Source organism: Haemorhous mexicanus, chromosome 2 (genome assembly GCF_027477595.1).
Source record: "Haemorhous mexicanus isolate bHaeMex1 chromosome 2, bHaeMex1.pri, whole genome shotgun sequence".
Lineage (NCBI taxonomy): Eukaryota > Metazoa > Chordata > Aves > Passeriformes > Fringillidae > Haemorhous > Haemorhous mexicanus.
The window spans coordinates 91,528,139-91,553,215 of NC_082342.1; the positions used below are offsets into that span (position 1 = coordinate 91,528,139).

The following is a 25,077-nucleotide window of genomic DNA, read 5'->3' on the forward strand; positions in this document are numbered from 1 at the left end:
TCTTCCTTTTATGGTGTGCGGAGATACTTCAATAGAATTATGGTAACAGCAAACTTGCGAGTTGCAGTTGTCAATATGTCAAAAGAAGGAGTATCTAAAAATGTTATATCTTGCTGGACTGACTTTTTTAAACTTCAGTATTGGGTTTCTTGGTTTCAGAAGAAAAGGAGGAAGAAGATGAAACAGAAGATGCAGGTCTGGATGACTGGGAAGCTATGGTTAGTGATGAAGATGGAGAGAAAGGTGGGCATGTAAATACCAAATGTATGTTTTTTCTGGTTAAGAGGCTTTCGGCTAAGTTTTCTGTTTCTATAGGAAACAATATTTTACTTAGATTTTTCCTCTGCTCTGTTAGGTAAATTGTGAGGTAAGTGTGATGATAAATACATACAAGAGCCTCTTCTCAAAAGCAGAGCTTTCAGAAGCCATGCAAATGCTGCTTAAGGCAACCCTTTGGAAATACTCTTTTGTGGAGTTACCATCTAAAATAAATGGGTTGTAATTTTTTTGTCCTCTGTTATGGGAGTAAAAATCCTCTTCTCTAATATGTGCTTAAACCATCTCTGTGAGCTTAGGGAAACCTTTTACCTGGTATTGTATTTCTCTAGTTATAATTTCAAAGCTGTAGTATTTTTATTACAGAAATCTGGCAGCATCTAAGAGTACCCCCTGTGAGAAGTTTCCAAAGAAGTGGGGGAATAAAATGGTGTGAAGGTTAAGTGTGCATGTGTTATAGTAAATTCTTCTCTACAAGGAGAGACTGAAAGAATTGGGATTTCTCAGCCTGGAATAGAGAAGGTTCTGGGGTGACCTAATTGCAGCCCTGCAATACCTAAAGGGAGCTTATAGGAAAGATGGAGATAGACTATTTACAAGACCATGTAGTGACAGGACAAGGAGAAAGAGCTTCTTTACTGTGAGGGTGGTGAGACACTGGAAGAGGTTGCCCAGAGAAGCTGTGGATCCCCGTCCCTGGAAGTATTCAAGGCCAGGTTGGATGGGGCTTTGAGCAACCTGCTCTAGTGGAAGGTTCCTTTGGCAGGAAGGCTGTAACTAGATGGTCTTTGAAGTCCCATTCAGCTCAAACCATTCTGTCATTCTATGATATGCTTCTTTGAGAGGCGGGTTTAGAAGAAATGAAAGAATTGCCAGAGCATTTTTATTCCTGTTCATGTATGCCAAAGGCCATATTCTGTTTGTACTCAACAGCAGTGTTTATGGGAAACATTAGGGCTGTGTTACGGTTCAGGGATAACTTCCTTCCAGTGGTAGAGGAAAGTATATTTCTGTGAGCCATCCTGAACAGGACTTGATTACTGGACTTGGTGCTTCCTTAATGTCTTAATTGTTTCTTATGCTTAAAGACTATTCATCAAATACTTGTTACTTGCCTATACTTTTGACACCTGTTCTTTCAAGTTTAATACTTGACATACAGATACTCCAGAATGGATTTAATTCCAGCACAGATGTGTTCCTCTGATGCTTTTGAGGTCTAAGGGCTGCTTGCCTACTTGAGTGTTTGTTTTAGTCTGGCACCACTGTCCTGGAGAGGATATAGCCCTTCTTACTGCTTGGCTTAGAAGGCTCTGCCAATGGGATACAGGAAAAGAGCCTTCCTGGGAATTAGATTTAGTGTATTACTAAGCTTATGGACTATGAATGTAGCAAGGAAACGTTACTAATCTCTAAGAGCAGTGAACTTGCCAGCAGTGTTGTAAGGAGGACAATCCATGGTTTTAAAGTGATCATCAGCTTGCCTTTTATGATTTTACAGGTGATTATAATTGGGAAGCTTTCAAAGAAAGACAATTAATTATTGATAATTCTTTTTGTTTGTTTTTTAAAGCATTCCTATGAAAAATGCTAATCTTCTCTGAACCATCTAAGAAAACCTGAAGACGAGATTTTTAATTTTTTAATGGGTGTAAAAAAGACCATTTGTTCTGATTATTATGTCTGCTTAAATGTGTCTTCCTGATCAGTAGTGTACAAAATCCATATAGTAATGATTTGGAGTATTTTGGCTTTATTAGAAAGGTGTTGGTGCATTATTCCTTTATGAAGTGCCCATGACTTTAAACAATGTCTGAATGTTTGCAAATAAAGTTAACATAAGTGTGTTGATAATATCATTCTTCACTCCACCCTAAATTTGCTTTCTTTCTGGATTTGAAACACAAGCCAACAACTCTGAACATGAAACACTTTTTTTTCCACTTTTTTTTTTTTTTTTACATTTGAAGTTGATAAATGATCCTGACAAGCACTTATTATAGATCCTACTATCAGTCCTCATTCTTCTCTAGTAGTCTCTTTTGCTTTTTGGTGCCCTGTCCCCACAGAAGTGTAAACTTCAATAGAGAATTTGTACTTTACTTTTTTTTTTTTTTTTTTTTTAACAGAGAGCAAACCTGTCCATATTGAAGTCAAAGAACAAAATGAAGTGGATGATGAAGAGGAGGAGGAAGAGGAAGAGGAGGAAGAGGAAGAAGAGAGTGAAGAATCTGAAGACAGTGAAGGCAGTGAAGATGAGGATGAAAAGATTTCAGATGAGAGAGAGCCAGACTCCCAAGCTATTGGAAAACAATCTATAGAAAAAAAGCCTAGCAAGGAAATTAGCTCTGATTCTGAGTATGACTCTGATGATGACCGCACTAAGGAGGAGCGTGCTTATGACAAAGCTAAACGGAGAATTGAGGTATTAAGATACACTTGGATTCTTGTGTTGTACAACAGATTAATTTTCAGTTAGTTTTGTCAAATTTGTCAAAATGGTGGTTGTGTCAGGGCTAATATTTAAGCAGGTTCAGAAATTGCATTAATTAAGAAAAAAAACCAACTTGGTTTTGTGTGAAGATAAAGTATTTGTTTTTAGGTAACTTGACCACAAAGATGGCAACTTAAGTGTTGTTCCCCTCCACCTCTATATCCCTCCTGGAAAAAGAGGCTTTTGTTTTTTACAGATACTTTCAAGTTCTAAAAGATGTGTCTAAACTGTTCATTGCTTTCATGGCTGCTAATGTTCTTAGTTTCCTCACCCAAGGTGCTTGTTCAGAATGCACCTTCAGCAAAGCTACTGTTAGTGATTATAACAACTTAGCCTACTACTGTTAGAAGAACCAACCAAACAAAAATGTAACTGTTAGTCAAAAAATTTTGATTTACCAAAAGAGGGATGCCAGACCTTAAATTGCCTTGAAAATATAAGTCCCACAGCTAACTCTGTGTTTGTGCATATGTAATCAAGTCAAGAGGTGAGCTGTGGTTTTTGGTTTATACTTACCAATTTTTACATGTCTTTTACATAGAAACGACGAGCTGAAAACAGCAAAAATATGAACACTGAAAAGCTCAGAGCACCAGTTATCTGTGTCCTGGGGCATGTAGACACAGGCAAGACCAAAATTTTAGATAAGGTAAGGTGTGGAGTGTGAAGGCACTGCCTGTGCCTCTTGTTTAAGCATTTATTTTTTTGGTTGAAGACAGAAGGAATTAGTGTGCTCAGTTGTTTCTGTTCTCTTTTGTCTTTAGCTCCGCCACACTAATGTGCAGGACGGTGAAGCTGGTGGTATCACTCAGCAGATTGGTGCAACTAATGTTCCTCTTGAAGCTATTAATGAACAAACTAAGATGGTGAAAAATGTAAGTTACAGCACTTCAACAACTGCATCTTAAAAAATATGAAATGTAGACTAATAAAGGCCTTGTGAGATTTCCTGACATGGACAGATGTACCTTCCCCCCCCACCTCTAATTTTGTGGTCTATTGTTTAATTCCTATCATTCCCCCAGCAAAGGGGAGGCTGTCTCATTTTTCATACATTTGATTTCAGTTAATGCATTGCTGTTTCTTCAGAAAAATATGAAGATACTGTTCACTCTGTTCTGGACAGTGCGCATATGTACACAGACTGCTTACTTTTCAGTATTTCGATTGTAAATTGAGACTCTTGAAACCTTTTGAGTATATTTTGTGCTGAAACCTTACCTTTTGCTGTGTGTACTGAAATTTGGCCTATTTCTGGGTTAATGAATTTTATCATGTTACAGACATAGTAACTGTTCTGTATCATTTGTTGTGGATATTCTATCCTATTTTGCTTGCAGAAGCAGCTGGCTGAAAAGCCTTGGTGTAGTAATGGCTTTTTCCAAGATTTAACTCAACTTAGTAAACCTGTAAACTTAGGGGAGAGGAGAAAATTATCAAGCTGAGGATGGTACATCTCACTACCCTGAAATGGCTTTTCTTCTGTAGGCTGTCTTGTCTTACAGATTTTAGCTTTGCTTGTGGCTAGTTGGCACCTGGAGGAATGTGCTGCATCATTTTTTTTAATGTTGAAATGACTGTTGACTGATTTGGTTTATAGAGGGTGCTGGCCTTAAAATATGTATCTGGATTTTTGAAGTGCAGACTGTCAGTAATGTTGCCAGCTCTTATTTTGTTCTTTTTTCTTCTTGTGTAATCTCTACAAGATGGCTAATATTTTGAAATGTTAGTTTGACAGAGAGAACATAAAAATTCCAGGCATGCTGATAATCGACACTCCAGGACATGAGTCTTTCAGGTAACGTTTTTCTCACAATGTTGTACTTCTCAGAACTGATGGCAAAAGCATCTGGAGATATTCTTAGCAAAGTGTGGTCTTTGCTTAATCCATTGTTTTAGTTCTCACTTGAAAAAAAGTCCAACAAAACCAACTTAAAGTAGAGGAATTAAGTGGATTTGCTTCATTTGCAGGTGCTTTTTATATCTGGTTAATTGCTGGCCTTTTATAGCTGATTAATTTTCTGTCTTCGTGCCAATTGAGCCATGAATATCTGAAAAAGCATGTAAATAAATAGTTAGTGTAAGAGGAAAGATGGAAGCAGGAAGCTAGCTGGAGGAAAAAAGGTGAGGACTTCAGGTGACCTAAGTACTCGAAAAATTAAAACTTTTTTCCTAGTCTCTCATTCATAGTGTCCCAGTTAAGGTAACTGAGTTTGTAAGACTGGAAGTTACTAATTACCCAAGTCATGTGAGTCTTAGCAGAGGTCAAATGCATTCTAGGAACACCAGTGGCATACAGGCAAGCCGCTAAATCAGCTTTTAAGGGTAAAACATCACAAGCATAACAACTCACTGAGGTGAGATCTTGAGATCTTGGATGAAACCTCGAAACAGAAGGATTAAGACTTTGGTGTGACATTTTTCAGTAAACACCTTTGTAAGCATTGAAATGGTGTGTTGTGGAGCCCTTGGTAATGTTCAGATCAGTACCTTGGCATGGTACCTCTTACAGCTCTCCATCTTCTAGCCAGGTTTTGTTTGCCAACAAAGATGTGATACTCTCTTTACCTTGTATTGTATAAAATCGTGATAATCTTAGTGTTTATGTAGTATATAAAAAGAGTCTTGTTCAGGTTTTACTCTCCTGCATTTCACTTCAGGTGTCTCAGTTGTTACTCAGAAAATGATCAGAACATATCTTGCATTGTAAAAATATATAATAATATGAAAACATTCAGGATAATAATTTCTTAGTTTTGCTTACACATTCATTAATGTATTTTGTTAAATGAAAAATACGAAGTGTCATTTGAACAGTTTACATTTTTGAGGGGAAATAACTGATGAGCTTTAGCTTTTTGTCTGTCACTGTAAGTTTGACGTTGTACTTGGTGTTTTTATAAAGGTTCTGTTGCTAAATAACTTATTTTTTTTCCCCCTGTCTTTTAATGTCACAGCAATCTAAGAAATAGAGGAAGCTCACTTTGTGATATTGCTATACTTGTAGTTGACATCATGCATGGTTTGGAACCACAGACAATTGAATCAATAAATCTGCTGAAATCAAAGAAATGCCCCTTTATAGTAGCTCTCAACAAGGTAGGATAGATTTTTATCCTAATAGTATATTTCTCCACTTTAATAGTGCACTTGGCATTTGACAATTGTCTTTTTTCTTTCCTGAACTGGAATTGTTTTGTGTAAAATCTGAAGGGGTGGTTCTTGAGTCCTGTGTGTTGCATTTTTCGGTGTCCTTGATACCACAATGGCTCTGTGGGAGCTTTGCAGAACAATCAGTTCTTGCAGTCCTCACTGGTAAATTTTGTTGCCTTATGTAACTTCTCTATATGATTCACAATTCTGGAAGTTGTACTTCAATTGTGGGGTTTTTTTCCTTGTGCCTACTTACATAGATTTGTGTCAATTTTCTGATAAAATTCCAACACAAGCTTCACGTTGATGAGTTATACTTTATTTTAGCCACTGATACTGGTCAGTTTGACTTGAAGACAAGCTGACCTTAGGCCATGGAGCAGTAATGTTGATTGCTGGTGGAAAGTGTTTTGGGCTTTGCAATATTAGATGGAAAATTTACCAGTTCTTTTCAGCCCTGTTTTTAAAATCCTTTGCATGAGAAATTACGCTGCCTGTTTGTGATGACTCAGTGAATTATTTTATTTATATGGAAATTACTCATGTCCAATGACTTTGGAAGCCATCTAATACGCAGATGGAGAGCTGTCAGAAGGCTAGTTGTGTGCAGTGTAAAAATTGCAATATACTTGAAAAAGTGTACTTGAAAGGCGCTTCAAGATTGAAGGTGGTTGGAACTGAGGGAGGCCATTATCTCATTGCCAAAACCAGCTACTTTTTGAAAGAATACAAACAGCCTCTTGGATGGAGAGGTGTCCAGGCCTTATGGCAGAGTAGTAGAGAGTTCTCTCTTGGTCAGTCCAAAAACCTGACTGTTATTCGTTGCCATCACAGGCCTACAGTGAGCCTGAAATTGAATAGCTAAGAGCTCTTGCATTTTAAGTTATAGTTGTATTATTTGACCAGGTTATAATCAATTTTCTTAAGATGTAGTTTTGATTTCTATGGCAAATATATTTTTGGGCTAAGTCTGTCCTGCTTTGGCAGCTATTGTGGGGAAGTGTTTCTGAAATACAGTTGTGTCTTTCGAACAACCCCACTCTGGTCCCTTCTCTGTAGCAACATGGGAAAGGGTCCATATTTACCAGTAAATTTTAGAAGTTCTTTGTAAAACTAGTGTAGTCTCTTTTCAGGAAAAACCACAAACACCTCCGTGGTTTTGGGTTTTTTTGTGTGTATGGGAATCTATGAACAGGTCTCTTCCCATGTTTTATTTTAACCTTGGTGTAATTTATGCACATAAACTTTTTCCATATGAAAAAGATTACTATAGTTTAAATTTTTAAAATCTGAAGTAACATTGCTATCCTGTAATACTGCCTGACATAAACAGAGCTAAATATAGCAGCCAAAGCAAATAAGAACACTTTAATTTGATTACTGGAGCAGATAGATGGCTGGCTAAGTTGGTTGATAAAGTATTTCTCATTGATAAGCATAAAGACACCCTTTAGTAAGCTGCATAAGATGACCTACTGTTGTATTCTCAAGATTGATAGGTTATATGACTGGAAAAAAAGTCCAGATACAGATGTAGCTGTCACCTTAAAGAAGCAGAAAAAGAATACAAAAGATGAATTTGAAGAACGTGCAAAAGCTATCATAGTGGAATTTGCAAAACAGGTAGGTTGGAATATTCAAGCTTCTTTGCTTAAAAGTGCTAGTAAAGACGTGTGCGGTGTTGTGGTTTGTTTTGGCTGTGTGGGTGGTTTTTGTTTTGTTTTGTTCTTTCCCTGTTCCTCAAAACAACTTGGAATATCAAGAAAGCTGTTGCATCTCTTCTGACACATTGGTGCTAACCTCTTATAAACCAAACTTTGTTTGTTTTTACATTTTGCATAATTTTAACTGCTCCATCCTTACTGCTGGTTTGGAGAAAAATAACTAATTTCTGTGCATGGTCAATGGAGTCATGAATAGCAGTTGAGGTTTTCTGTAACTGTTCTCTTACTCTTTGGGAATATCCTGAGAGAATCCCATCTGTCTCTTTCTCTTGGATGCTGGCAGGGTATGAATCACATCATACCTCTGTTGGTGACATACAATGCTGTCTAGAAGCTAGATGGGGTAATTAGCTTGTAGAATTATCCCACACTGCTTCCAAGTGTGGATTGAGGCTTCCTGTTCCATAGCACGCTGTCAGTAACAGTGTTGGCTTTTTAAAATGGGATTTTGAAAATGCAGTGGTATTTGCCTGGGGTTGAATGTTACTGTCAATACTGATGTGTATATGTGCTTTTCCCTGTGTAACTGTTAATCCTGATTCCAGGGCTTGAACGCTGCCTTGTTTTATGAGAATAAGGATCCCCGCACTTTTGTTTCTCTTGTACCTACCTCTGCTCACACAGGGGATGGCATGGGAAGTCTGATAGCTCTTCTCGTTGAGCTCACACAAACCATGCTGACCAAGAGACTGGCTGAGTGTCAGGAGCTGAGAGCTCAAGTCATGGAGGTAATACAGCAACTTTTTCTTGAAATTCATATAGAAATTTCTCCCTTCCCTGCATCCTTCCTTCTGGTAAAAAATGTGTGTTTGCAGTGCTTAAATAGGAAGTGACTTTTTCCCCCCTTTCATTCAGGTTAAAGCACTGCCAGGCATGGGCACTACCATAGATGTTATATTGATTAATGGACGTCTGAGAGAAGGAGACACCATTATTGTTCCTGGGGTAGAAGGTCCTATCGTGACTCAGATTAGAGGTCTGCTGCTGCCTCCTCCTATGAAGGAGCTGCGAGTTAAGGTATGGCAGCTGTTACCGTACTGACATTTATAACCAGGAAAAAATTAAATCAAACTTTATAAAAAGAGAATGTAGTAGAATATGGTTATATTAATGGTATCTAAAGGGAGCTTCAAGGGGAATGCAAGGGAAATCTGGTGTCTTTTTTGAAAATGCACTTGCATGTTCTTGTTGGGGTGTGTGTTGTCACAGCAGTGGCAAAGAGAATGATGATCAAGGAATTACATTGCAGTGAGGATTAGAGTGTGCATGCTTTAATAAGGGATTCAAGTATGTGGCTACATGTGAGAGGGAAATGCCTATCTCAGATGGAAACTGGAGTGTACCAGTACAGAAACTTCTGAGTTAAAATTATTATAGTAGAAGTGTTTTTTTAGTAACAAAAACCATATACACTTATTACATTTGAGAAAAGTGAACACATGAGTTTCTACGGCTGGTTGGTGAGTGGCAGTGACCAGGACTTCTGCAGAATCTGCAGCCTCTTGGCATTTTCAAGAGTTGTAGGTTCTGCTGCCCTTATTAGCCTGAGGAGAGACCCTGAATTTAAAATCCTTCTTGCATGGCTTTCCTTGAAATGAGGAGGAGACACAGAATCAAAAGGCTGTAAATAAATTAATACATATATTAAGATTAATGCATGCAGTTCAAAGATGATGAAAAGAACTGCTTTGATGTTTCCTGTTTAAAAGGGAAGGAATAAATGTCTGCACAGACTTGTTTTAAGGCAAAGAAAACCATATAGGTAAACTAGGTGAATGTAATAGGATAAACCTTTCAGGTTTGGGAACCCTGACCAGGGGAGGTAAACCTAGGGTAGCTGTTGGGCTTTTTTGATGCAGGCAGTGAGGATCCATTTTGATTCAGCTTGTTTATGTGGAATTGTCATCTTTGAAATAAGACCCAGATTCTTGGAGTGGAGGGCTAAAGGATAGAGGTTTGCAGGAGCAAAGTGCTTATTGAGGAAGGAAGCTGCCTTGCAGTTTTAAGAAAAGGATGGGACATCTAAATAAAAAATTAGAAAACAAACCAGAAAATCCTTCCAACATCAATTTAAAGATCTTCAGAAATAACTGGTTTTGTTATGTCTTAAAGCCATGCCCTGAGTGTGACATCTTTGAGGTTCCCCTGGATGGGAGAGAATCTGGGAAATTGTACATGGAATTAAGCACATGAGAAGGCTGGTTGGCCTTCAGTGGGAGAGACAGCCCTTCCTGCAGAGAGGTTTGGGCTGGGTGTCAGCTAAGCTTTAGTGTTGTTGTTTAGCTGTTGGCATCTTCCCATCACTTGCCCATGGGGCTGAATTTGTGGTTTTATTAGTGAGTAGATGCCTATTATTGCTTGTGTTTTCTAGTACATGTTCCTTTTTGGCCCCCTTCTCTGCTTTTAGAAGATTTCCCTGTGCCCTGCCTACCTCAGCAGGGGTGCAGGGGGTATCTGAAGGGAGAGGAGCAGGAGGACTGAAAGGTGCAAGTGCAAAGCAAAGACAATCATGCTGAAAGTTGGGAGCTGCTGCGCTTCACTGCTCCCTGCCGTGCTCTTCAGCTGCTCAGCACAGAACTCTTTGCTAGTGTGTATATTCTCTTTTTCAGAACCAGTATGAAAAGCACAAAGAGGTTGTTGCTGCTCAAGGTGTGAAGATTCTTGGGAAAGATTTGGAAAAAACCTTGGCTGGTTTGCCATTGCTTGTAGCTCATAAGGAGGATGAAGTCCCAGTCCTCAAGGTGAGGTGGCTGATGTTGAACTACAACACACTGAGGGTAACTTGAGCTCTCTGGTGATGAAACTCAAATGTTGAGAGCTGAATTTGCAAATAACTGGGTTTTTTGGTTGTTTTAAAAACTGTTCCAGTAACATGTTTTGTGCCCTCGTGAAGCTTTGGTGGTGTGATGTTTTTAGTATCTTGACCATTATTTTTTTCCCTGATATTTTGCTGGGGTGTCTGTGCTGCTAGAATAAGGTTTGAAAACAAGTATCATGGCATAGTTTGACTCTGTTAATTACTGATTTGGTATTTGCAGTAAATTATGGATATATTCCAATCAGATTATAGTAGGTACATATCTACTAGTGGAGTTCTGCAAACTCTCCTAATTGCAAAGCTAATTTAAGACTTTTGCAATAAATTTATTTTGTGACTTATATGTTAAAAATGGTAGAGGAAAGGATGTAACTATCCTTAACTCAAAACTGCTTCGTTTTGCTTCTCCAAAGGCAGGAAGTTAGTTTGCTAATTTACTTTTAATTGACATGTTGCCAATTTACATGTTGCTAATTTACTTTTAATCATAGTCTTCCTTTAGTCTTCTGTCTACTTATTTGTGCCTTTGAAGGGAGGTTAAACTTTTGGGATGTCCAAACGCAGACCTTGTTGCTGGGTCTATACAAGTATTTACTTCAAGTGTACTACTGGTTGTAGATACAGTGGCTAAAAGTCAAAGGCAAAACCCATTCATCTGCCAGAGGAAGAGACTTTAGTGTTTGAGGTTAGAAGGCATGGGCTCTAAAAAATGTGGTTTTTTCACTTCTCTAAAAGCAACAAATTGGGTTTGCTGCTCTTGCATCCTGTTTGGTACTCAGGCCTAATAAATGTTCAGGATCCTTTCCAGCTCATGGGTTTAGGTGTCAGCTTTTGTCATTGATCCCCAGGCAGCCGAAGGCATTGCCACACAATGTGGGCCATGTGTTTGCTCAGCCTTGCCAGCAGAAACTCGTACTGCTGGGGAAAGCGATGTGTAGTCTGCAGAGAAATGTTACCAGCTCTGAAGGTGGGCATCTGCTCAGTTTTATATGATCATCTTCCTAGAAAATCCTCGGGTCTAGTTCAGCTCAGGCTTTTCTAATGCCGGAAACCTCCAGTATCTCACAGGCTGTGTTTGATTTACACTGCAGCTCTGTCACTTGGGACCTATCACCATGGCTGTTGCCTGTTTTCAGCAGCTCATGAACAGGAAGATTTTGTACCCTGAGGCATAAATAGCAAGAGAACTAAAACTGGCTTTTTCTCTCCTTTTTTTTTTTTTTTTCCTAAAGGATGAACTAATACATGAACTGAAGCAAACACTGAATGCAATCAAATTAGAAGAGAAAGGTGTTTATGTCCAGGCTTCTACTTTAGGCTCTTTAGAGGCATTACTTGAATTTCTTAAAACATCAGAAGTGCCAGTAAGTACTACTGTGCTTTGTCTGATGCCATTGATTCTGTGTTTAGTCAGTAAATGTTTCCTTTTCACTCAGAGATTAGTGACTTGATTTTTGTGGCTTTCTTCAACAGTATTCAGGAATTAATATAGGTCCTGTCCATAAAAAAGATGTTATGAAGGCATCAGTTATGTTGGAGCATGACCCACAGTAAGTACCTTTGCTGTGCTGATAAATGTGCAGTGGTGCTGCAGGCTGCTCTGGCTCTGTGGGGAGCCTGCTGAACTGCTGGGCTGGCTGTTCCCTGCAGGTACGCCGTCATTCTGGCATTCGATGTGAGGATTGAACGGGACGCACAGGAGATGGCTGATAGCTTAGGAGTTCGGATCTTTAGTGCTGAAATAATTTATCACTTATTTGATGCCTTCACAAAATATAGACAAGATTACAAAAAACAGAAACAAGAGGAATTCAAGTAAGTATGAGCAATTGTCTTCTGGATGTTTCTCAAATAAGTGTCTCTCTTATTCTAGTATAAATGAAGCTGTATTTAACTACTTGTTTCCTTATTACTTAGCATATGGTTCTGATGGAAAGGGAGGAGAGGAGGAAGATGTTAGGACAATAAATTGATAGTTTTCAAGAATTCAGTGCTCCAGTCTAATTGTTTAGTTTGGGATTAGGCCTAGTAGGGTGAGAGCTGTGAAAGCTCTGCAGCAGATACAGGATTCAGCTAGAACTGTTGTATAATATGGAGTGTTTTTATTACAGTTTGCTTTCTGTACTTGGCTTCTCTTCCTAGATTGTAGCAGATGGGTTAGTCTTGCAGAGTTCAAAAAACAAAACTAAAAGGATTTGGATTCTATTGTTTCATATTCATGTGATCCCAGTGTAGAGGGCTTAATTCTGACTGCAGTAACATGAATATTTAATTATTCAAGGATTTATAGGGACCCAAAATTAATTTTTGGAATTGTGTCATTGGGTGGCCTTCAGTAAAATAAGGACAGTCAAAATAAATGAAAATGTGTTTTGTTTAATATTGATCCCAACTTGAGTTTGTTTATCTCAGCTTTTAAATGTATTTGTTCACTTGGCAAAAAAAAACCCTTGACATTCTGGAGTTCAGGCAACAATATTTCTATTCCTGTGTCCTTGTGAGGCTATAATTACACTGTAAAATTACTACTCCTTTGGTCTTGGTCTAGGTTGAGCACTCAAGCCTGTCAAATTAAAATCCATACCAGGCATGAATGATTATTGCTCCCTGTAGTTCTTGAAGAACAAGTATGGACTAGAATTAGCAAGACTGGAAAAGAGTTTTTTTTCTTGCTTTTCTCCAAGTAACAATCCTAGAATGAATGCCCAAGAAGTGTGGGAGAAGGCAGAACTGTTAATGATACACTGGAACAGTGGATGTGTCTTTCAAAGTGCCTTTTCTTGTCACCTTCCAGGCATATAGCAGTGTTTCCATGCAAGTTGAAAATACTCCCTCAGTTCATTTTCAACTCTCGTGACCCAATAGTGATGGGTGTTGTGGTTGAGGCCGGCCAGGTGAAGCAGGGGACTCCCATGTGTGTACCTAGCAAAAATGTAAGTAAGGGCCTCTTCCCACTGCATGTTTGATCCAGCTGGTAGCTCCTGGGATGATGCACCTTAGAGTGCTTGCATGCTTTTCCTCAGTGCACATATTGCTGCTGGAAGATGAGGGTCAAACTTGCAGATCAAGTCTGTCTTCTGGTGCTCAAATATCTCACTGCACTTTGCCAGAAGAGTTGAGCCCTGGAGCAGGGCACAGGAAGTGGCTGGAGGGCACCTGCCAGTTCTGTGCTGTGGTATGGAGTAATGGGCAAAATTGTCCTACCTGGTAGCTAAAAAAGGAGAACCAACTCTTGACACTTTAAGGGCTAACCAGTTGGTATCCCAAATGAGCTGTGGGAGGTTGGTGTCCCTGCTCTTTTCAGGATGGAGCACTTGCTGTGCTGTACGTTTGGCTTGTGCTGAGGCGGCAGCTCTGCCAGTGCCGCGCTTCCTGCAGCAAGTCTGTGCCTACAAACAGGAGTTTACAGAAGGGTGCATGCACAGGGGTTTGGTGGATGTGTTACAGCTGCTTCATTGTATTACAGTTTGTTGAAATTGGAATAGTCACAAGTATTGAAATAAACCACAAACCAGTGGATGTTGCAAAGAAAGGCCAAGAAGTTTGTGTTAAAATAGAACCTATTCCTGGGGAATCACCTAAAATGTATGGACGACATTTTGAAGCAACAGACATCCTCGTCAGCAAGGTAAGAGCAACCTCTGTTTGTGGAGAGGGCTTAGGGCAGAGTGGCAGCTTGCTTGAAGTGAAAACGTAGCATAAAGCCTCAAAACCAGGGGAGGAGCCTTCTGTCACAGACTGACTTTCACTTGGGAGAGTGTGTGCGGCATTGTGCAGCCCAGGTCTCTGGAGCTGTGGTTTGAGGTCTGTAGGCCCCTGCAGAGGCCTAAGGAAGGAGGTGCTGTGGCTGCAAAAACTTTGCAGTTCAAAGCACCTGAGAGGGCAAAATGCCACACTCACTATTTGCCAACTGTTTGTACACAGAGCTCAGCAGTCCCCCAGGGCACCACAGCCTGTGCTTGAAATTGCACAACAAATAGCAATCCTCCAGTTGCTCTGACTGTGGGGCACTGTGCTGGAATGAGGAGATGATCCTTTGCTTCATCTTTTTGCTGTAGGAAGTAAAGCCACAGCTCTCCACCTTCCCAACGGCTTTAGTCACCAGGTCATAGGACACCTCCTGCCACACACGTGCCAGGGGCGTGTGCCCACAAATGAAGGGCCAGTAGGGGCTGGAATAGGGACAGGCTGGGGTTGCTCATCCTCTAGGCCCTGGTGGAAGCAGGAGACCTCTCCAGTTCTTGCCTTACTGCATAAAGTGTGGGATGGTCTGTCCAGCTGCAGCCCCTCTAGACCGGATAAGGGATGTGGTGTGAGGAGAAATGAAGGGAAACAAATAGGTTTGGTCATTCAGCTGACCAGTAGCAAATAGGGGCTTAGAATGAGTTTACCTGGTGTGGAGACTGCCCTTCCTTCAGAATAACTGTTTCCAGTGTGCTGTTGTCAATTCCTGCGTGTTTCTGATGGGTTTGTCTCGTGTGTTACAGATCAGCCGTCAGTCCATCGATGCTCTGAAGGACTGGTTCAGGGATGAGATGCAGAAGTCTGACTGGCAGCTTATAGTAGAACTGAAGAAAGTGTTTGAAATCATCTAGATAACTTTTACAGCAATGGGGAGGCAGGAATAAACGCACTCTTCCTGTTACTAAAAAAGTTACCAACAAAGTCCTGTATTGAAGACAGTGTTGGATATATGTTTGGGAGGAAAATATGTGGATAAAATGTTTTCCATGAGAAACCAAGAAATTTACACTGGTTTGACAGTGGTCAATTTACATGTTCCCATGGTTCCAATGTGCCTGTTCACCTCTCCTACTACCCTTCCTAATACTGGCTGCTGTTTTAAAGTTTGCCCTTCCCTCTCTTACACCTTCCTTCCACTCTTTTTCCCTCCTTCTCTCCAAAATAAAATAAATTGAATTTTTATTACAGAACTAAAGCTCTTTCACTTTTATACTGATGAGAGCAGTACTGCAGTATTTGATTAACCAAGCTTCTGCAGACTTTGTGATTCTCGGGACATTTTTGATGTAAGAAATACTTCTTTATTTATGCATACCTCTTTCCTTGACTTTCTTTTCCAACATTCTTCTGCTTTGTGCCTATAGTTTTTTTAAATAGAAAATTAGGCAATTGGGTATCTCTGTATTTGCTTTGTGTGAAACAATGTTGTAAAAGCATAGCTGCCCACCTTTTACTGCTTGTACAGTTCATGGAGGTCAACCTGTAATCATTATAATGCAGAGCCACAAATAAAGGAGATGGACATAGCAGCCCATTTGTTTTACAGTTTGCTTCGGTAATCCAAATTTCACTTCATGGGCTGTGGCAAATGTGGAAAGGCCAGGCAGGGACCCTCTTGCCTCCCTCTGCTTGGCAAAAGGCTGGAGGCTGTTCCAGCAAAGGCACTTCCTCCTCAGAATGCACTTCCTGTGTGCTCAAGGTGGTGACGCCAGCGTTCCCGAGGCACGGGAGGGGCAGGCCAGGTGTTTAGCACGGCAAGCTCCCGTGGAGGTCAGAGCAGGCATCTCTTCTGCAGCTGCTGCTCAGGGTGCGAGCACCTGCCACCAGCTGCCGGCCCGGAGCTGTGACTTTGGATGCTGCATCACAGCTGTGGAGCCACCTGACAGCGCGGAATTGAAGCAGCTCCAGCGTGGATGTTCGTGATGACCAGGAGTCAGTCTGCAATCCCAGCATTCTCCTACTCCCCTTCCCCTCTGCCTCCCTGCCTGGGATGACAGCTTAATGTATTCTTTCTGAGGCTGTCTCTGCGTAACTCAGCTCATGCTGATGGGAGCAAAACAAACATTCTTCAGAAGCACAAGCTGAAACAAAATGGAGGATTGTTTATGCAGCTGAGATTTTTAGCATTTAAGATACTTAAAAGAGTTTAACATTCAACACGCAGTTTGATCAGATTTCTTCTGTCATTTGGATTACTTTTTTTTGTTGGAAAAATCTGAATGTTATGATTGAGACTATGTGAACTCCATTACAAAGGAACATTTAGTAACTCACCTCCTTTGCAAATGGAATTTAACTTTCTGGATTTTTTTTTTTTGTTAGATTTTAAACTTGCCATTGAAAAGTACCTTTTCACTATGGTTGGTGTGTGGTGCAACTTCCCATCAGTGGGTGAACACAGTGATCAGAGGAAGGAGACTGCATTTAATTGTTAAAATTTTCTTTTGCAAACTATGCAATCATGAAAACTACACTAATAAAAAGTTCTTAAGAACACAGATGTCAAAAGAGTGTGGTCAACGTATTCTTCTTTGTTCCCTCAAATCCATAGGTGAAAACTCTGGGAAACAGATACACTCCTTTGACAGGGTCCTGCTGTGGAACTTAAACTAGCCTGACAGTTAATAAATACTGAGTCTTTTTAAAGATGCCAATTGTACATCTGTCTGAGTGCCAGTTCCAAAACCGGGCTGTACCTGAAACCCGACTGGTAAAATACCTGCTTGAGTTTCAGCAGTACCTGCCTTGATGTGAGCAGCTGATGTGCTGATTTTTCTAAACCAAGGTGAAGAGAAAAATGCAGCTTCAAAAGCAGGAACTGAAGGGGCTGCAAAAGACCCAACCCAGAAACTAATGGAAACTTGAGAGGTCTTGGCTCAGACAATGTCCATCTCTCTTGAGACTTGTATCAATGACTGGATGCAAGGAAATGAGCACCATCAGGTGTTTATTCACATGGATCAGACTTCCCCAGCCTGCTCAAGGTCCCTGCTGTCTCAGCCCTCCTCGTGCTGTGGGAGAAGCTCCACTCCCAGCGGCACCACTGGGGCCTGTGCTTGAGAGTTGCTCTGTGCCTCTCTCCTACCAAGGGGCCCAGCACTGGGCTCAGCACTGCAGCTGCCTCTCACCAGTGCTGAGCAGAGGGAACAAGCTCATGCCTTGACTCCTAGGGATCTTCCTCCTGCAGCCTGGCAGCTGCGTCTGCTGGGCTGAGCCCCAGGCCTTACTGCAGAGCTGGCCCTCCCTCCCTGGGATAAGAACCTGGCACCTCTGTGCTGAAGTTCATGAGGTTCCCAGCGCCACCCTCACCCTGTGCCATCAGAAACATGCTGAGGTTGCACCGCCCCATCGCCCAGGTCCTTTACAAAGGGGATGAATAGGACTGGACCTGGTACTGGCTCTGGGTGACACTTGGGCCTGGCCCTTAACAGGACTTTGTACCACTGACCTCCACGCCCAGTTTTCAGTAAACTTCTCTCTCTCCAGCCTGTTCTTCACCAGCTTCTCCTTGAGAATGGTACAAGAGATTTAACAAAAAGCCATACTGAAGTCAAGGAAATTGACATGGCTTCCCTCATCTGTCACCTGGCTGTAGATGTTGGTACCTCTCCCAGTGTATGGAAGGAGGAAGCCAAGGTCACAGCCTAAAGCTAAAACCCTGCTGCCACTGCTGTAAGCTGTGCTGCAGCCAGGGATGTACCACACAGCTTTCTCTGCCCCAGCTGTACTGGCAGCTGCAGCTGCTCTCCAGCAGCAGCTCCTGCCCTGTGCTAAGCAAGGTGCTTCCATTTAAGCTAGTGGTGCAAATACTGCTCCAGCTTGCATTTCTGCTCTCAATTCTATGCCCAGCATTATGTGGGATACTTCTCACCTCCTCCCATCATTTCTATAGCAGAGGTCTTTCTTACCAACTTGGTTTTTGTCAAGTGCTCTTCATTCTCTCCAGGTCCCTGAACAGCCTTGTTCAACGTATTGGGCCAAGTACAACTGTGCGAGGCTGGTGCACACCTGCAAAAAGCAGACTTGCCCAAAACATGAACTGCAGGGACGCAAGCTCACCCCCAAGCAGGGACTCAGTGATGGGATGGTTTATTTTGTCTCAGCTGCTCCCTACAACCTATTTTGTTATGCTGCACGAAGGAAATGCGTGCCACAGGCTGGGGAGAACGGTGCTGTTTTAGATGTGGCTCTATCTTGAGTAGGAGCAATGCAGAGGACAGATGCAGGCTTGACCAATGCTCCATGTTGGCTACTCCTCTCCTCCTTCACAGTGCTACTTTGGGGTGACTTGCCTTCCTCCAGAAGCACGTCAGAGGCGACAGGACACCCAAGGTCAGACAGACAGTCTGTGTGCTTCAGGAGTGGCTGGGCCACCCTGGCTTGAATCTTTGAAGGATGAAACTGAAAATGAACTAATATTCTTCCCTCAGCTTAAAATCTGTAATAAAGTTAGCAAAGAAGAAACAAAAAGTGGCCATGTGCCCGTACAGCAGCCTCCTCCATGTGTTGAGGCAGTACCACTGTGTAAAACTTTGTGAAATGAATCAAAGCTGCAGCTTTAGTAAAAGGGGTTTGCTATATTCAAACTGAAGCATCACAAAATAGAATCAGTACAAAAATATACATACAGTTCTTTATTAAACAACTGTAAACACTTCACTGTAAAAATCCATAAAACTTTATAAACAAACATTTTGTAAATAGATTCTATACTACAATAAAAGAATTTTAACACAATTATTTACATGCAATACTGACAAATTTGGCACTTTCTGAAAAGAAATGTACAAAACACTTTGTTGTTTAAAAAGAAATTTGAAATTATAAAAACTCAGGGCATTACTATCATGCACTTTGCAAATACCTCACAAGCACTTATGGCACAGCTAGCAGAGAGCTCCAGGCTCTCATCAAGCTCTTTACTACAAGTTCAGATAACTTTTAATGTGCTTCCGTAAGTTTGTTGTAAAACTACCTGAACATTGTCAAGAATGAAGTCAAATGCCATATTCCAAACTGATTCCACAGATGACTGCATTAACCTGAGGGGGAAAAGGAAGAAGAGGCTGAAAATCACCATTACAGAACCAGTCCTTTTTACAATCACTTTTGGTCTTCACACTGGAAAACAAGATCACAACGGTTCCCCACGAATGGAATTTTGATTCAGTCCTGGTAAAGCCCTGCCTCTCTACTTAAACACACCAAGCCTTATTTAACAGCAGGAATTCCTGGTGTGAGCAGTGTCACAGCAGCTTGTGAATGCTGGCATCTGACAGTGGTGTGAGCCTGTGAATTAAGTGGTGGGTGACCTTCCACCAACTGCATACTGAAGAACAGAAATGGCAAGCTTCTGAATCCTGATCTTTACTTCCTCATCCCAACACAAAGATGCTATTTCTCTATTTCCAACAAATGCCAAGTGCAATCAACACATTTAAATAATAGGGTTTGGGGCATTATCTAATTTTTTATATATATTAATTTTTTATTTTTTATATTTATTGCTAAAACCAAAATCCACGGAGAACTATGAATTCCCCCTATGATGTGAGTTACTTTTATGATCAGCAGCTACAAGAAGCAAATGAAGGAACTGCCCAAGGAAAAAAGAGCAGCTCTGCACTCTCAGTGTCCCTTCTAGATCCCTGTACTGCAGGAGAGCAGAGGGTTCCTACACTCAGAGCTTTGGAGGGTGTAACATCAGTACCACATGGCTAAGTGTGAACGCTCTGGGGAGACACACTGCCATCAGTGGTGCAGATCCAACACACAGGGACCAGGAATGGGACATTCTGACAATTCTGAAGAATTTTATAAAGAATTTACTATACAGATTTCATGAAACAGTTCATTGCACTGTGTATTCTGCATTTCCCAAGGCCTAAAGATGTCATATAATACAAAACCCAGTGATCTCCCTACACTTCTGTAGTCTTTTTGGTGTTGATTCAATTTGTGAAACATATTTGCAGATCTAAAACCTAGAAAGATGAGCTCTGTGGTTAAGCTTTAGTTAGTAAGCAAGTCATAAATGGATTAAAACCTCATAAACTCATGGCAAGAGCAATAGGAGCACAATAACAAAGTAACAGGAATGCATTTAAAGGCTGGAGGTGAGACAGAATCCGTACACAGCAAGAGAAAGAAATCAGGTCGAGAGATACCATGAAAAAACGAACAAAAACAGGATGAAGAAAAGGGACAATGCTGATGAAAACTACAATCTTTGTCTAGAAATTGTTCCCAGAAAAGCTGTGGATTCCCCATCCTTGGAAATGTTCAAGGCCAGGCTGGATGGAGCTCTGAGCAACCTGGTCTAGTGGAAGAAGTCCCTGACCATGAGAGGGGAGTTGGCCCTGGGTGATCTTTAGGGTCCCTTTCAACCCAAGCCATTCTGAGATTCTATGAATTACTACTAAATATTACTCTTATTTTTTCACCAATTACCTATTTTAACACTCCAACTCCTTCCCTTAACCTCAGTATTCAAGGTTAAAACCACTCAGCACTGGAATGTCTAATGGGTTAACGGGCTCACAGTGCAGCATCTAGTGTACAAATTCTAACAAAAATAGTCCAAAGTTCACAAATACTAGCAATTAAGTTACCTTTTCATGTACTTGACAACCAGATCTAACTTTTCCAAGTCTTTTTCTTCTATTAGATCAGTACAGTATTTCACAACCTGTAGAATGTCTTCTTCCATAGGATCTGCAATTAAAAAAAAATTAAAAAATGAGGTCTTTACTCTAAGTATACTTAAAATATAATCACAGAATAATGGGAATACAATAGAAAGAAATTCTGCAGCATATCACGGGCCAACCTGACAATTTCTGTATTCTCAGAGTGCTGAAATACTTGTCTTGTAGACTTTTTTTTTTTCAGTAAGAACAACTGACAGCAAATCTAGCAGTAACCAATGGGAAAAGAGATTGAGTTTTAGAATGCAATGGCTGTTTTGAAACTCTAAGGAGAATAATGTCCAGGGCAGGCAGGTCAAATTTCCCAAGGTTTTAAGGAGTTGCTATTTGTTTGACCTAATTCAAATCACAATTTAGCAAGTGTCACAGTTGCACAGGTTTTTTTTATCTAGTGTTCTTCCCAGCATTTATTTTGACAAAACCCCAAACCCTGCACTCCTCTGACTCTAAGAAGAGATCTTCACAGAAGAAATTAATTCCTTTTCAAGAACTTTCATTTGGCAGTTGTAATATGTTGGAAAAATTCAGTAAACCTCAGACACAAGTAACATTGAGGCATAGGACAATGGCCAGACACATGGCTTGAAGAAGGATCATGTTACTTTTCATGATGTTAAGCAAGAGGAACTGGCAAAGCCACAGAGTAATAACTGGCAGAAAGAATCAAGTTCTTCCAAGACTGCCAAGGCAGCAAGACTTCAAGAGTATTGTAAAAAATAAGCAGCATAAGGAAGAGTGAAGGAGAAAGAAAGTACAAAAAGCCTACTCAGAGCAGTTTTCTTTGTGATGCACAGCAAGATCACCCAGTGTGACATCCCTCACCTGAGATAGTTGTGATCCACTCTTTCAACAATGTCTTCACATCGTTGAATTCCACAGCTCCAGCGAGGTTTGGGGCCTGTGGCCTGAAGGAGCCCGGCTGCTGCTCCGTCTGCAGAGCTGATGGGCCTGCAGAATCCGAAGTTGATGGAACTGCTTCTGCCTGTTCCAAACATGGAATTGGATAATGCTCAGTCTGACAAATATGGCAACACCATATACATACAGAGGTAAGTGTCAGTCAAGAATCCAGTAAAGAAAAATAGCAACCTGCACTCAGTCTAAAGAAGCAGATACAGCTTTACCTAATGCTGTTCGTCTTAAAAGTACCTGAGCAGCTGTTCCTTCTTGTTTCAAGAAGCCATCTATTAGCTTCTGTGGGCTTCCAGATGTAGCTGGCATGTTTTTTGCAGGACTACCAATAAGTTTGTTTTTCAAAGGACTCTGAATCTTTTTCACAGGACTGACTGGATTTTTTTTCCGTATTTTTTTCTTATTTTTCATAGTTGTATGCTTCAGGTGTAGGAATGGATTTTTTGACACTGAAAAACACAGGAATAGTCAATGATTGATACATTTAAAATTTAATACTTTTCCACAGAAAGAGAGACTCTGTATCTCCCACAAAAATCTAATAATAGCTTGAGAAAACACAGCCTAGATAAAGCAACTTTAACGTACACACCATTTCAGATCTGAAAAGCACTGTTAGACTTTCAGTGTACACAGGACATTCAGCTATTCATAAGCTTTTAAATGTGAGCATTTCAGTACTTGAATGCTCACATGAAGCAGCTGGTGAAATCTGAATCTACTGGACAAATTGCCTCACCTCAGTCAGAGCACAGTGCCACCAGTGCTAGTGGCAAGCCAGCAGTGTAAAGCCCCCACAATGCTTTTATCACAGCTTACGAAGGAAATCTCTCTCTCATTCCATCATTCTAACATATCTGCATTAGTCCACTGGCTATGAAATCAGGGTGTGATTATAATTACAGTGCAGTGTTTAACTGGCAATCAAGCCAATAACATTTACAACCTATTTTTATGACAAAGCATGTTCATAGGGAATCAGTCTTATTTCTTTCTACTGATTATAAAAAGGAGACCTGGATGATCAGCTCAGAGTAAACCCAGCTGACTATCAGACATTCAGTGAGATGCAGTATATCTATCTCTAGCTGCCCCAAAACCTTGCCAGGGCTATGGGTTTCATGGAACCACGAGAATGCTCCCTGAAAAGAGTTTAACTAACTTAAGAAAGTGCAATACTTTAAATCAGAAGACACATCAAGTTTGGATTCCATATGGCAAACATATGGATGTGGGGAAGCTTAGTGCCACAGTCCCCATGAATTGAATTAATTACCCATTTGAGTAAAGCTGGGCACCTGTTTGCAAACTGAAACCACAGCTGGTTGTAACTGACAGTCTGTCAAAAATAAATACAGAAATTCAGTCCAACCCAGCATCTTCAGAGAAGCTTTGGTTACGTTTTCCAGTTTGTAACTTAGGGCTGTATAGCTGTTTAGATAGCAAACAACTCCTGCATCAGGAGAGTACTGCACAACTACACATTCTCACCTAAAGTGTTAGCAGGCTGCTGCTCTGATTGCTTCTGCCTTTGATCATAGGCATCTTTCAGCTCTGCTTGCAACTCAGCAGGTAGTGCAGAAAAAACCTCAGGGTCCACCTGGACAGTAACAAAAGATTCATTTGATTATTTCAGCAGTGAGCAGAACCGTTTGCTTCTTTCTAGGTCACTCACATGAGAAAGGCATTTACATTTTATGCCAAGCAAAAACAAAGGAGATATAACTCAAATACTGTAAAACACATTGTACATTTTCTTTGTAAAAACAACAAAACACACATTTAATATTACTCTATTTACTAAAATTACTATTATGAGCATATTACTATCATTTTTACCCACCTACTGATAGTCAGTACAGCTGCGTTAAGAGCAGGATTAAGCCTAACCCAGAGAGCACTCCCTTCAAATTTCAAAACACCAACATTGTGACCATCAGATTTTTGTTCCTCCTTTTCTTTTGATACTTCTACTTCCTGCAAGCTGCTATATAACTCAGAATATTCTCAGAAATGGTCTCAGTTCTTTAAGGACAGGAAAATCCAAGTCCAGCTATGTTGTATTTTGAACTAGCATAAAAGGGTTTAATCTCTTTCTCCCACAGTTGTCCACCACTTGCTTGACTGATAAGAGCACAGTTACTTGCAACTGTCCCAAGGACTCAGATTCTAGATAGGAAATAATATGATGCCAATTGCCAGACACACTCATATGGACAAAATAAAATTTCTTGTATTATCAGTTATTTTTTTCTCATTGCGTGTCTGAAGTAGCACATCAGTGACAGACTCATCTTGTATTTGGAGCTTCCCATTACAACTGAACAGTGTTTTCAGCTCATAATCTTCAAAATCTAATTCAAAGCAAAGCTATTGTTTAGTGGATTAAATCTGTCAGTGGGAGAGGGCCCTTCATTTCACTGGTAGAATTCAGAGATGAGCAGAAACAACAAAAAATTGGTCAAAACTACAATTACTGTCCTAAGAATACAAGGTAATTTCTATCATTATCTGAGATACTGTATTTATTGCATGTCAATCTGCAAAGGAATTAAAATTTATCTCTTATTTTCAATAGATTTCTTTTTTTTAAACCAAAACATGTATGCTATGACAAGGAGGTACAATGTCCTATTCACACACATGATGTCTAAATAATACAGATCATAAACATGAATGTGCTCTTACAGGTTAGAATTCATCAATTTAGCACAAGTTTGTTCCTTTTTCAGAACTCCATGAGTAACACCAATTTTTCACCACAGCATATGCACTAATTGAAGGAGGAAACAGGAACAGCTGTGACCTCAGTTACCATATACATTGTGCAGAACAAAGCACTATAGTGGAATGCATCCAATTACATCACGGGTGTAATGTATCTTTTTAAATACAAATTTTACTTCATAAAACTTTTTAAAAAAGTTTAGTGCTGTCTGGTAAGGTATTCAAGACATGGAATGCTCTGAATTGACACTGTTTTTTTGTGTACACCACTTGATAAATGCAGAAATAATACAGTACATGACGCATTTTTGTTATTCCCCCATCACTGTCCTCTCAGAGTGTAACATGGAAAAATTCAATTAGAGGAGCCACCAGCTGAATTCACATGAATTCTCCAATATAACTGGAGTTTCAGGTAACTGATTGTACAATGTCCTAACACTGTCATACAGGTATCTGAAAGCTTTCACATTCTGGAGAACCTTGGTTTTACAGAGTTACGGGTGACCTCAGCATACAGTT

General features: G+C 40.4%; 2 protein-coding genes across 6 annotated transcripts in view; one reads left to right on the forward strand and one right to left on the reverse strand.

Moving 5' to 3' along the window:
- Positions 1-16,717, forward strand: part of EIF5B (eukaryotic translation initiation factor 5B) — a 38,084-nt gene extending 21,367 nt beyond the window's left edge. Inside the window, exons 9-24 of the mRNA XM_059839501.1 lie at positions 160-243; positions 2,406-2,701; positions 3,312-3,419; positions 3,535-3,645; positions 4,501-4,568; positions 5,728-5,869; positions 7,415-7,546; positions 8,193-8,375; positions 8,503-8,664; positions 10,257-10,388; positions 11,698-11,829; positions 11,939-12,015; positions 12,116-12,280; positions 13,260-13,398; positions 13,932-14,093; positions 14,953-16,717. Of these exons, the coding sequence (XP_059695484.1) occupies positions 160-243; positions 2,406-2,701; positions 3,312-3,419; positions 3,535-3,645; positions 4,501-4,568; positions 5,728-5,869; positions 7,415-7,546; positions 8,193-8,375; positions 8,503-8,664; positions 10,257-10,388; positions 11,698-11,829; positions 11,939-12,015; positions 12,116-12,280; positions 13,260-13,398; positions 13,932-14,093; positions 14,953-15,060 (2,201 nt within the window). The 3' untranslated portion in view covers positions 15,061-16,717. The remainder of the gene's footprint in view (positions 1-159; positions 244-2,405; positions 2,702-3,311; positions 3,420-3,534; positions 3,646-4,500; positions 4,569-5,727; positions 5,870-7,414; positions 7,547-8,192; positions 8,376-8,502; positions 8,665-10,256; positions 10,389-11,697; positions 11,830-11,938; positions 12,016-12,115; positions 12,281-13,259; positions 13,399-13,931; positions 14,094-14,952) is intronic.
- A 2,113-nt stretch (positions 16,718-18,830) lies between these two features.
- REV1 (REV1 DNA directed polymerase) overlaps positions 18,831-25,077 on the reverse strand; it is a 55,061-nt gene continuing 48,814 nt past the window's right edge. For all 5 annotated transcript variants that reach the window (XM_059839503.1, XM_059839502.1, XM_059839504.1 and 2 more), the window contains 5 exons: positions 23,320-23,428; positions 22,066-22,277; positions 21,739-21,898; positions 20,821-20,923; positions 18,831-19,251 (listed from right to left, as the gene is read on the reverse strand). In XM_059839503.1, the coding sequence (XP_059695486.1) occupies positions 19,140-19,251; positions 20,821-20,923; positions 21,739-21,898; positions 22,066-22,277; positions 23,320-23,428 (696 nt within the window). In that variant the 3' untranslated portion in view covers positions 18,831-19,139. The remainder of the gene's footprint in view (positions 19,252-20,820; positions 20,924-21,738; positions 21,899-22,065; positions 22,278-23,319; positions 23,429-25,077) is intronic.